We start from the raw sequence: 12353 nt of genomic DNA, 5'->3' as shown, positions 1-12353 counted from the left end.
CACAACTGAGCAACTGAACTGAACTATGAATAATAATATAAAGCCAAATCTTCACAGCAATTTTTTACTAACTAGCAGCTACCATGAATAATAATCTAAAGCCAGATAAGTAAAGTAGAAAAACAGTGTGGAAGGAAAAGTAGAAGGCATGCAAGAGAATTTTTAAATGAACACTGTGAAGGTGAACACATTAAAATTAAACTTTCAAGCAGAAACTAAGGGACTGAGGATTATAAACTTAATTCTACCCCTGGGCTTGTCCAGTGTTTTCTCCAAATGGCTGGATAGTATATATTTCCAGTTTTGTGTATCATGCTCTCTGAAGCAATAACTCAACACTGCTGTTGTATAAACAGTCATAGACAAGAAGAAAATACATGATTGTGGCTGTGTTCCGATGTAACCTTATTTACAGTCAGTCAGCTGGATTCAACACAGACTACAAATTTACCAATACTTTTCTACCACCAAAACTGTTAATTTTTATAATAAACCAATTCTGGTATAAGGAACAATAGGTAGGACAAGAACGTCTGCATTCAGTTAAGAAAAGAAGCATGGAGGTTTCAGTTTAGTTATATATATATAATAGAATACAGTATGTGACAAATACCCAAGTTAATTCTGTTAGCGATATACTACAGATAAAGCAAATGATGATCAAGCCACCTGAAAAGAAGTCCTTACCTAGATTTACTTAGAATTCAACTTATACAAATGTATTCTCATAGTGAAAAAAATGAAGAAAAATTAAGATAAAAACAGAAACAATATACTCCTGTTCCCTACTTTATTTTTAATATGTAGAAAGAGGACTAAACTTATATAGAATTTTATGAGTAAAAATAAATAAAAACAGACTAGAGGAACCACAATGTAAATACTATCCCGAAGATTTATAAAATTGATATGTAATATGCAACAGTCCATTTTAGATTACATGCATACTCACTTTGGGGCCAGGTGTTTTAAAAAATAGCCCATTGCCTTGAGAGCCTGTACTCTGATTCCTTCACTTGTTGATGCCAGAAGTTTATAGATAACACTGAATAAATTAAAATTTAAAACAAAATACTATGAGTATCTTTCAAAAGTAAATATCTTATATATGCATATTTTTTCATATAGTCACATAATTATAAACCTTAGTCACACAATTATAAACGTATCTTCAAGTAAGATATGAGTGAATTTAATATACATTTCTAACATTTAAAAATTTGCTTATCAACTATATGTTCTCTTCAAGAAACCCACTTTAAATATAAAAATATACGCAGATAAAAAGTAATTGAATGGACAAAAATATACCATCTTAAAAACTTATCAAAAATAAGAGTAATTACATTAATTTCGGACAGATTTCAAAGTACGGAAAGTTATCAGGGATAAAGAAGGACATTATATCATGATAAACAGGTCAATTCTCCAATATGACCTAACAGTCCTTAACGTGCATGTACCTAGCTACAGAGCCTAAACCTATGTAAGGCAAACACTTACAGAAGTGCAAGGAGGAACAATTAATCCACTGTCATAGTGGGAGATTTCAAAATCCCTTTCTCAGAAAAAGACAGATCCAGCAGGCAGAAAATCAACAAGGACACAGTTAATCTCAAAAATACCATCAAACAACTGGATGTCACTGACATCTACGTACTACTTCCCAGGCTACCCAGGTGACGCGGTGGTAAAGAACCTGACTGCCAGTTCAGGAGATGTGAGAGGCATGGGTTAAATTCCTGTGACAGATGACCTGGAGTAGGAAACGGCAACCCACTATAATGTTCTTGCCTGGAAACGTTCATGGAGGGGCCTGGGGGACTCCAGTCCCTGCGGCCGCCAGGAGCTGGACACAACTGAGCACACACACACGTGCTACCGCCTTGTACAACAGTAGAAAAACACAGTTTTCTTAACCTCACACAGAACATTCACCAAGTAGACCACACCCAGGACCATAAAAAACACATAAGCAACAAATATAAAGACTGGAGATGACATAACACCTGCTCCAAAACCACATGAAATTAAAGTAGAAATCAATAATGATGCTGCTGCTGCTAAGTCACTTCAGTCGTGTCCGACTCTGTGTGACCCCACAGATGGCAGCCCACCAGGCTCCCCTGTCCCTGGGATTCTCCAGGCAAGAGTACTGGAGTGGGTTGCCATTTCCTTCTCCAATGCATGGAAGTGAACAGTGAAAGTGAAGTCGCTCAGTCGTGTCCGACTCTTCGAGACCCCATGGACTGCAGCCCACCAGGCTCCTCTGTCCATGGGATTTTCCAGGCAAGAGTATTGGAGTGGGGTGCCATTGCCTTCTCCAGAAATCAATAATAGATAAGTGCAAAACACCAAAATACTTGAAACAACATGCTTCTAAATAAAAGGTGGGTTAAGGAAGAAATCTCAAAAAAATTAAAAGCATTTTCAACTAAATGAAAATGAAAGCACAACTTATAAAAATTTGTGGGATGCTGCAAAAGCAGCACTTACAGGAAAATTTACAGCACTGAATACACAATATTCTAACAGAAAAGAAGAACGATCTAAAATCAATAACCTAAGCTTTTACTCTAGGGCATCTGGATGAGAAAACTCAATTGAAAGTAAGCAGAAGAAAAACAATAAGCACTGGAGTAGGAATCAGTTAAAAATGGAGAAAATCAATAAAAATAAGTTGATTCTTCAAAAAGATCAATAAAATCAATAAGCTTCCTTGGAGGCTAAGAAAAAAGAGAAAGGACATAATTTACTAATGTCACATATAAAAAGAGGGATATAACTACAGATGCCATGCCCATATAAAAGAATATTATTAACTCTATGCCCACAAATTCTCTATAACCTACATGCAGTGAGCCAATGCCTTGAAAGACACAATCTGCCAAAACATACACAAGAAAAAATAAAAGATATGAATAGGTTTATATCTACTAAAGATACTGAATAACCACCAAAATAGAAAGTACCAAACCGAGAGGAATTCACTGGTAAAATCCACATTTGGGGAAGAAATTATACCAGTTCTCTACCAGCTCCATCAGAGCACAGAAGCGGAAGGAATACTCCTAACTCACTCTCATTTTGTGAGCCACCATTACCCTATACCAAACCCAGAAGAAAACACTACAAGAAAACGACCAACATCTTACGTTAGACCGATATCTCACATAATAGAGATGAGAAATCCTCAACAAAGTATCAGCAAATCAGATCCAAAAAAGTACAAGAAGTATAGATGATGACCAAGGGAGATTTATTCTGGGTATATAAGGATAGTTTCACATCTGAAAATCAACTAAGGTAATCATCATATAAACACATAAGAAAAGTTATCAATTATATCAGTAGATAAAAAGAAAATTTACAAATCCAACAGCCATTCATGTTAAAAATTCTAAATAAACTAAGGATAGAGGGTTAACTTTCTCAACTTGATAAAGACTATCTACAAAAAACCGACAGCTAACATCACACTCAATGGGAAAAAAATTCAAAACTTTACTACTTAGATCAAGAGAAAGGCACGACTGGCCCCTCTCACCATTCCTTTACAAGATCATACTGAATTTTCTTCCTAAAGTGGTAAAGTAAGAAAAATAAATATAGTATACAGACTGCGAAGAAACACATAATGCTACCATGTTTGCAGATGACACGATCACCTACGAAGAACACCTAGGACTGACTGACAAAACCAACCATGGAAAGAGGAAGCGATTACAGCAAGGTTGAAAAATACAAAACTGATATCCAAAGTCAACTGTTCTCCTATATACCAACAAAAAACAAGCCAAAGGATGTAATAGGTACTTCATCAAGGGAGATACACGGAAGTTAATACTTATGCATTACTCATTTTATATGTAAGAGTCTGAATTTTTACTTTTCTCTTATAAATCTGACCCATGGTCTATATCTCAGAGTTACTTTCTTTCAGAAGTCCAGGTAGCTAATATTGTGAGAAAAATGATCCTCCAGGTTACAGGAATGAAGAAAACGGGTCCTACAGACTAGAGGCCTGGAAAAGCAAATGGAAAACTACTCCAGTATTCTTGCCTGGAAAATCCCCTTGGACAGAGGAGGCTGGTGGGCCACAGTCTAGTACAGTTCAGTTGCTCAGTCGTGTGTAACTCTATGACCCCATGGATTGCAGCACATCAGGCTTCCCTATCCATCACCAACTCCAGGAGCTTGCTCAAATTCATGTCCATTGAATCAATGATGACATCCAATCATCTCACCCTCTGTCGTCCCCTTCTCCTCCCGCCTTCAATCTTTCCCAGCATCAGGGTCTTTTCCAGTGAGTCAGTTCTTCACATTGTGTAGTCAAAGTATTGGAGTTTCAGCTTCAGCATCAGTCCTTCCAATGAATATTCAAGACTGAAATTCCCTTAGGATTGACTGTCTTGACCTCCTTGCAGTCTAAGGGACTCTCAAGAGTCTTCTCCAACAGCACAGTTCAAAAGCATCAATTCTTCAGCTCTCAGCCTTCTTTATGGTCCAACTCTCACATCCATACATGACTAGTGGAAAAACAATACCTTTGACTAGATGGACCTTTGTCAGCAAATGTCTCTGCTTTTTAATATGTTGTCTAGGTTGGTCACAGCTAGCCTTCCAAGAAGCAAGGGTCTTTTAATTTCATGGCTGCAGTCACCATCTGCAGTGATTTTGGAGCCCAAAAAAATAGTCTCTCACTGTTTCCATTGTTTCCCCATATATTTGCTATGAAATGATGCAACCGGATGCCATGATCTTCTTTTTCTGAATGCTGAGTATTAAGCCAACTTTTTCACTCTCCTCTTTCACTTTCATCAAGAGGCTCTTTAGTTCTTCTTCACTTACTGCCTTAAGGGTGGTATCATCTGCGTATCTGAGGTTATTGATATTTCTCCTAGCAATCTTGATTTTAGCTTGTGCTTCATCCAGCCAAGCATTTCGCATGAGGTACTCTGCATATAAGTTAATTAAGCAGGGTGACAATATACAGCCTTGATGTACTCCTTTCCCAATTTGGAACCAGTCTGTTCTTCCATGACTGGTTCTAACTGTTGCTTCTTGACCTACATACAGATTTCTCAGAAGGCAGGTCAGGTGGTCTGGTATTTCCATCTCTTGAAGAATTTTCCAGTTTGTTGTGATCTACACAGTCAAAGGCTTTAATGTAATCAATAAAGCAGAAGTAGATGTTTTTCTGGAACTCTCTTGCTTTTTTGATGGTCAAACAGATGCTGGCAATTTGATTTCTGGTTCCTCTGCCTCTTCTAAATCTAGCTTGAACATCTGGAAGTTCTCAATTCATGTACTGCTGAAGCCTGGCTTGGAGAATTTTGAGCATTACTTTGCTAGCGTGTGCTGCTGCTGCTGCTGCTGCTAAGTCGCTTCAGTCATGTCTGACTCTGTGTGACCCCATATACGGCAGCCCACCAGCTCCCCCATCCCTGGGATTCTCCAAGCAAGAACACTGGAGTGGGTTGCCATTGCCTTCGCCATTGCTAGCGTGTGAGATGAGTGCAACTTGCAGTAGTTTGAACATTCTCTGGCATTGCCTTTCTTTGGGACTGGAATGAAAACTGACCTTTTTCCAGTCCTGTGGCTTCTGTTGAGTTTTCAAGTCTGCTGGCATATTGAGTGCAGCACTTTCACAATATTATCTTTTAGGATTTGAAATAGCTCAACTGGAATTCCGTCACCTCCACTAGCTTTGTTTGTAGTGATGCTTCCCAAGGCCCTGTTGACTTTGGACTCCAGGATGTCTGGTTCTAGGTGAATGATCAGAGTTATCTGGAAAACGACGATTTTTTTTTTTTTTTGGTATAGTTCTGTGTATTCTTGCCAGCTCTTCTTAATATCTTCTGTTTCTGTTAGGTCCATACCATTTCTGTCTTTTATTGGGTCACAAAGAGTGGATACAACTGAAGCAACTTAGCATGCACAGACTAGAGAGGGTATGAGACTCCTCAATAGCTAGGAGCAAACAAAGGAGGAGAATCCTCAAGATCTGTGTAAAAAACCTTCAAAAGCCACAAACTGACCTAAGAGATTCAATGTATGGGACAAACTCAGACCACAGGATCAATCAGGTCTTTCTACAGAAGATATGAATTATCACCCAGTTCTCACCTTAATCCCTGAAAACTTAAGGCAAGACGAGAGGTTTTAAAAATGAAGGGACAAGAGAACCACCACCTAGAGAGGACAGGCAGAACTTGCAGACTGACCTTTCCTGCTAAAACAAAGCAAAAGAAGAATCAACATTTGTTAACGGATCACAAGATGCAAAGATGAGCGGTTAGGGTTAGGGAACATTTCCCGAATAAATCTATGAGGTCAGCATTTACTCTGACATTTAAATCAGTAAACTGAATAAAGTCAATTACCCTTCATAATGTGGGTACCTCATTTGAACAGTTAAAAGCCTTAATAGAAAAAAAAAAAAACTGACCTCCCTAAAAGAAGAGAGAATTATGCCAGCAGACAGACTTTAATCTCAAACTGCAACATCAACTCTTATCTGGATCTCCACCTGCCAGCCTACCCTGCAAATTTTGGACCTGTCAGCTTCTACAACCACATAAACCAATTCCTTAACATACATGTCTGTCTGTCTGTCTGTCTGTCTGTCTGTCTCTCTCTCTCTCTCTCTCACACACAACACACACACACACACACGCGCGCGCGCAAACACTTTTGGTTCTGTTCTCTGGGAATTTCTGAAAATGTACTCCCTAAGTATAAGGCATAAAGTCATCTTCTATCTTATACACAAAGAATATTGAAAAACAACAAATCGAAACTTTGTAATAAAAGACTGGTTGCTGTTGTCATTCAGTTGCTAAGTTGTGTCCAACTCTGCAACCCCGCGGGCTGGAGCACACCAGGCTCCACTGTCACCCATTCTCTCCCAGTTTGCTGAAATTCATGGCCATTGAGTTGATGATGCCATCCAACCATCTCATCCTCTGCTTCTCCCTTCTCCTTTTGCCTTCAATCTTTCCCAGCATCAAGGTCTTTTCTAATAAATTGGCTCTTTGCATCAGGTAGTCAAAGTATTAGAGCTTAACCAACGGCCCTTAAATCAATATTCAAGGTTGATTTCCTTTAGGACTGACTGGTTTGATCTCCTTGCTGTCTAGGACTCTCAAGAGTTTTCTCCAGCAAAATTCAAAAGCATCAATTCTTCGGCACTTAGCCTTTTTTATGGTCCAACTCTCACATCTGTACACAACTACTAGAAAAACCATAGCTTAGACCATCCAGACCTTTGTGAGCAAAGTGATATCTCTCCTTTTTAATACACTGTCTAGGTTTGTCATAGCTTTTCTTCCAAGGAGCAAGCATCTTTTAGTTTCATGACTACAGCCATCATCTGCAGTGATTCTGGAGCCTAAGAAAATTAAGTTTGTCACTGCTTCCACTTTTTCACCATCTATTTGCCATGAACTGATGGGACCAGACGCCATGATCTTAATTTTCTGAATGCTGAGTTTGAAGCCAGCTTTTTCACTCTCCTCTTTCACCCTCATAAAGAAGATCTTTAGTTTCTCTTCACTTTCTGACATTAGAATGGTGTCATCTGGATATCTGAGGTTGTTGATATTTCTCCTGGCAATTTTGATTCCTGCTAGTGATTCATCCAAGCCCAGCATTTCTGCACATAAGTTAAATAAGCAAGGTTACAATATACAGCCTTGTTGTACTCCTTTCCCAATTTTGAACCAGTCCATTCTTCCAGGTCCGATTCTAACTGTTGCTTCTTTACCCATATATAGGTTTTTCAAGAGAGTGGTAAGGTGGTTTGGTACTCTCATTTCTCCCATCTCTTTAAGAATTTTTCACAGTTTGCTGTCAGCCACACAGTCAAAGGCTCTAGTGTCATCAATGAAGTAGATGTTTCTCTGCAACTCCCTTGCTTTCTCCATGATTCATGGTACGGAAAATTTATTATAGCTAGATTATTAAATTACTTACTGTAGCTGATCACTCAGCAAAGTATCTGTTAAACTTTTGTGCCCCCCAAAACTTCTCATTAAATCAAAGACTTAAAACAGAAGTATTCTCTTTTGTTGCTGATAATTGTTACAGCCTGAATATGTGCTCCCCAAATCATATACTAAATCCCTAAGCTCAACTGTGGTTGTATTTAGAGAAGAAATCAGTTAAGTTAAAGGAGGTCAAGACCTGCAAACGAGGCAAGAAAATACAGTCTGAAGGGGTAAACCTATCATCAGAACAAGATACAGATATGACAGAGAAGTTTTAAGTATAAGACAGGGAATTTAAAATAACTATGATTAGGAGGTGGGGCAGGGGGGAATTTGGGAGAAAACAGATAACAAATAAGGACCTGCTGTATAGCACAGAGAACTCTACTCAATACTCTGTAATGACCTATATGGGAAAAAAATCTAAAAAAGACTAGATATATGTATAGTTACAACTGAATCACTTTGCTGTACACTTGGAACTAACAACATTGTATATAAACTATACTCCAATTAAAATTTTAAATAAAAAACAAAAATTAAATGAGGTCATAAAGGTAGGTCCTGATTCAAGTGGATTAGCGTCCTTATTTAAAAACAAACAAACAAACAAAGAGCTTTCTGCTTTCTCACTCACTCTCTTTCTGCCCTGTACAGAAAGGTCATGTCAACACAGTGGGAAGGAGGCTGCCTACACCCCAAAGGGAAAGCCCTCACCAGACACCAATCCTCCCTTCAGGCACCTTTATCTTGGACTTACAGTCTCCAAAAGTGTGAGAAAACAAATTGTTGGTGTTTAAACTACCTGGTCTAGGATATTTTGTTAACAGCATGCTAAGCTGACTAATACAATGACTTGGGACTGAGGTTGGAAGAGGTTATATTTTAAAGGAAAGATATAGAGACCTTCTCTTAGATCACAATTGTATATTACTCTTCTAGGACCTAAAGACAGGTCTGTTAGAGAATTTGACCTTACAATAGCTGTATAATAGCATTAACTATACAAACACTGGAATGATATTAAACAGTAACACAGCCTCTATCATTGAAGAATTTTTCAAAAAACGTAAGACATGAAATAAAAGGATCTTATATACTGTTTTATAGGATCCAGTAACAATTTTCATTTCTAAGAACCTATCATTTAAAAACTAATCTCTTATATTAAATATATTAAAATTCTTGAAATGTTAAACTCTTACCGTAACCCGTTCCTTTGGTCAAAAGCAGGTATCATAGAATTAGGATGTTCTGACATTAATGCAACAAGCAGCTGTAGGACATCCATTAGATTGTCATCCTAAAATTGTTTTAGAATTTTTTTTAAATAAGGAAAAACAACTTATTTGAACAATGACTACTTCTGTAATAATGAATTAGAGTATCAAAAAAATAAGTAGGCTTTTGTACAAATACACTTGTTTAAAACACACTAGATATTTATATATACATATTCATCTGTAGAATTCAACCTATACCAAATAGTCAAATAATTTCATAATCAAAGATACAAAATGACTATTGTACTGTGTCAAGATTTCCTAAAACATATTCCATTGTTATAACAGGTATGGATTTACAGGTTTCTTTTTTTTTTTAAGGAATGATTACACATCAAGAAATTGGCAGAGAAGGACAAACAGGCTGTTCTGTTTTATTACAACAAAGACAAATTGAAGCTTCAATATGCTAAAAAGACATTGGGAATATGGTAGTAGTGTTGGGGGCAACTCGGACCACGATGTGCACTAAGTCTCTCAAGAAACTAGCTCTGAAACAAGATCTTATGGGAAATGATAACTAGACAGTTCTCACTGGAAAAAAGTGTTAGCAGATCAGTCGTGTCCAACTCTTTGCAACCCATGGACTGTAGCTTCTGTCCATGGAATTCTCCAGGCAAGAATATAGGACTGGGTTGCCATTCCCTTCTCCAGGGGATTTTCACAACCCAGGGATAAAACTTGGGTCTCCTGCACTGCAGGCAGATTCTCTACCATCTTAGCCACCGGGGAAGCCCCTTATTATCTGTGGCTAGTATTAAAGATATCAGTACGGATTACTCCCTCAGTCATGTCCAACTCTTTGCAATCCTACAGACTGCAGCATGCCAGGGTTCCCTGTCCATCACCAACTCCTGGAGCTTGCTCAAACTCACGTCCATCAAGTCGATGATGTCATCCAACCATCTCATCCTCTGTTGTCCCCTTCTCCTCCCATCTTCAATCTTTCCGAGCATCAGGAAAGTCTTTTCCAATGAGTCAGTTCTCCGCATCAGGTGACCAAAGTATTGGAGCTTTAGTCCTTCCAATGATTATTCAGGACTGATTTCCTTTAGGATTGACTGGCTGGATCTCCTTACAGTCCAAGGGACTCTCAAGAGTCTTCTCCAACACCACAGTTCAAAAGCATCAATTCTTCAGCGCTCAGCTTTCTTTATAGTCCAACTCTCCCATCCATACATGACCACGGGAAAAATCATAGCTTTAAGTAGATGGACCTTTGTCAGCAAAGTAATGTCTCTACTCTTTAATATGCTGTCTAAGTTTGTCACCGCTTTCCTTCCAAGGAGCAAGCATCTTTTAATTTCATGGCTGCAGTCACCAACTGCACTGATATTGGAGCTCAAGAAAATAAAGTCCGTCACTGTTTCCATTGTTCCCCATCTATTTGCCATGAAGTGATGGGACCACTGTTCTTGCCTGGAGAGTCCCAGGGACAGGGAAGCCTGGTGGGCTGCCGTCTGTGGGGTCGCACAGAGTCGGAAATGACTGAAGCGACTTAGCAGCAGCAGCAGCAGCAGGAGCAGATGGGACCAGAGGCCATGATCTTCGTTTTTTGAATGCTGAATTTCAAGCCAGCTTTTTCACTCTCCTCTTTCATTTTCATCAAGAGACTCTCTAGTTCTTCTTCACTTTCTGCCATAAGGGTGGTGTCATCTGCATATCTGAGGTGATTGATATTTTTCCTGGCAATCTTGATTCTAGCTTGTGCTTCATCCAGCCCATTTCACATGATGCACTCTGCATATATGTTAAGTAAGCAGGGTGACAATATACAGCCTTGATGTACTCTTTTCCCAATTTGGAACCAGCTCCTTGTTCCATGTCCAATTCTGTTGCTTCTTGACCTGCACACAGGTTTCTCAGGAAGCAGGTATGGTGGTCTGGTATTCCCAACTCTTTAAGAATTTCCCACAGTTTGTTGTGATCCACACAGTCAAAGGCTTTAGCATAGTCAATGAAGTAGAAACAGATGTTTTTCTGAAATTCTCTTGCTTTTTCTATGTTTTTTTTTTTTTTTGCTATTTTTTTGTATGTCTTTTCTATGTTTCTTTCTAGAATTCTCTTGCTTTTTCTATATCTATATATGTGGTAATAATAAGCTTTTCATTTTTTAATTTATCCAAGGCAAATATGATGTGATAAACACCACTAAACTCACCACCTGGGCCACAGAAATGTATACTGCAAGCCCATGTGCGTGCAGACTGCCTCTTGACATTTTTCAAAACGGACGTTGCAGTGGTGGTGCGGGCCTCATCACCCAAGTGGAGAACAGGGAAGCAGAATCTTTTTCTCAAAACTTTAACGTGGGTTTTTGTTTGGGGCGGCATATTTTTCTCCCCTCTCTGGATTTGTACTTTTAAATCTTAAATGATACACTGTTAGGCATGACAGGTAGTAAAAGAAGCAATGGAGAAGTGTTTAAAACACCTGTGTTAGCTAACAGGTTTCTGAATTTATTGCTGTATCTCCAGAGAGAAGGCTGGAGAAGGTAACAAGGATTTTTGGATCAGCTACTGCAGCCTTAAAACAAAGCTGATGTCTCTTTGGACTTTAAAATTGTTCCTATACAGCTTCTTTTATTTTTGCTTAATCAGATACAAAGGGATACATGGCGGGGGGGGGGGTGCCGGAGGAGGGTTACAGATGACCAATAAATGTTTATTGGGTGAACACACTTCTGTATATGGCATAATTTGATAACATTTGCAGAACAGCACAAGAATAAGCACATAGTTCTGAAATCTACAAATTTCAAGAAAACCCTTCACAATCTTTGTCAACTGTTCCGTGTATCATGAGGGCCTAACTGGGCATTACTAACCCAAAGATACAAAGGGAAGCAGCAGGCAGTCATCTCTATGGTGCCCTGCGTCCAGGTTCATTTACTGCTTTTTAATTCTCACTGTGGCAGCTACTTCAATATTTAATTCTCAATATGCTAAATAAATCATCTAGAGGTAGGGCACTGGGGTTTTGGAAAAGTGTGATTTGAAGGACCCCAAAAATATCTGATTTAGTAGTTTCAGGGAAACAGATCACTATGACTTCCAGTTTTCATTTATGAAATATTTTG

The 12353-nt window shown here is 38.6% G+C and overlaps 1 protein-coding gene across 5 annotated transcripts in view; it reads right to left on the bottom strand.

Annotated features, from left to right (window-relative positions):
* Window positions 1-12353, bottom strand: part of LRBA (LPS responsive beige-like anchor protein) — a 748625-nt gene that overhangs the window by 609326 nt on the left and 126946 nt on the right. For all 5 annotated transcript variants that reach the window (XM_040251453.1, XM_040251452.1, XM_040251455.1 and 2 more), the window contains exons 17-18: window positions 9197-9294; window positions 953-1045 (exon numbers count right to left, since the gene is read on the bottom strand). In XM_040251453.1, the coding sequence (XP_040107387.1) occupies window positions 953-1045; window positions 9197-9294 (191 nt within the window). The remainder of the gene's footprint in view (window positions 1-952; window positions 1046-9196; window positions 9295-12353) is intronic.

Source organism: Oryx dammah, unplaced genomic scaffold (assembly GCF_014754425.2).
Source record: "Oryx dammah isolate SB20612 unplaced genomic scaffold, SCBI_Odam_1.1 HiC_scaffold_12, whole genome shotgun sequence".
Classification (NCBI taxonomy): Eukaryota; Metazoa; Chordata; class Mammalia; order Artiodactyla; family Bovidae; genus Oryx; species Oryx dammah.
This window is presented reverse-complemented; position numbering and strand designations above follow the sequence as displayed.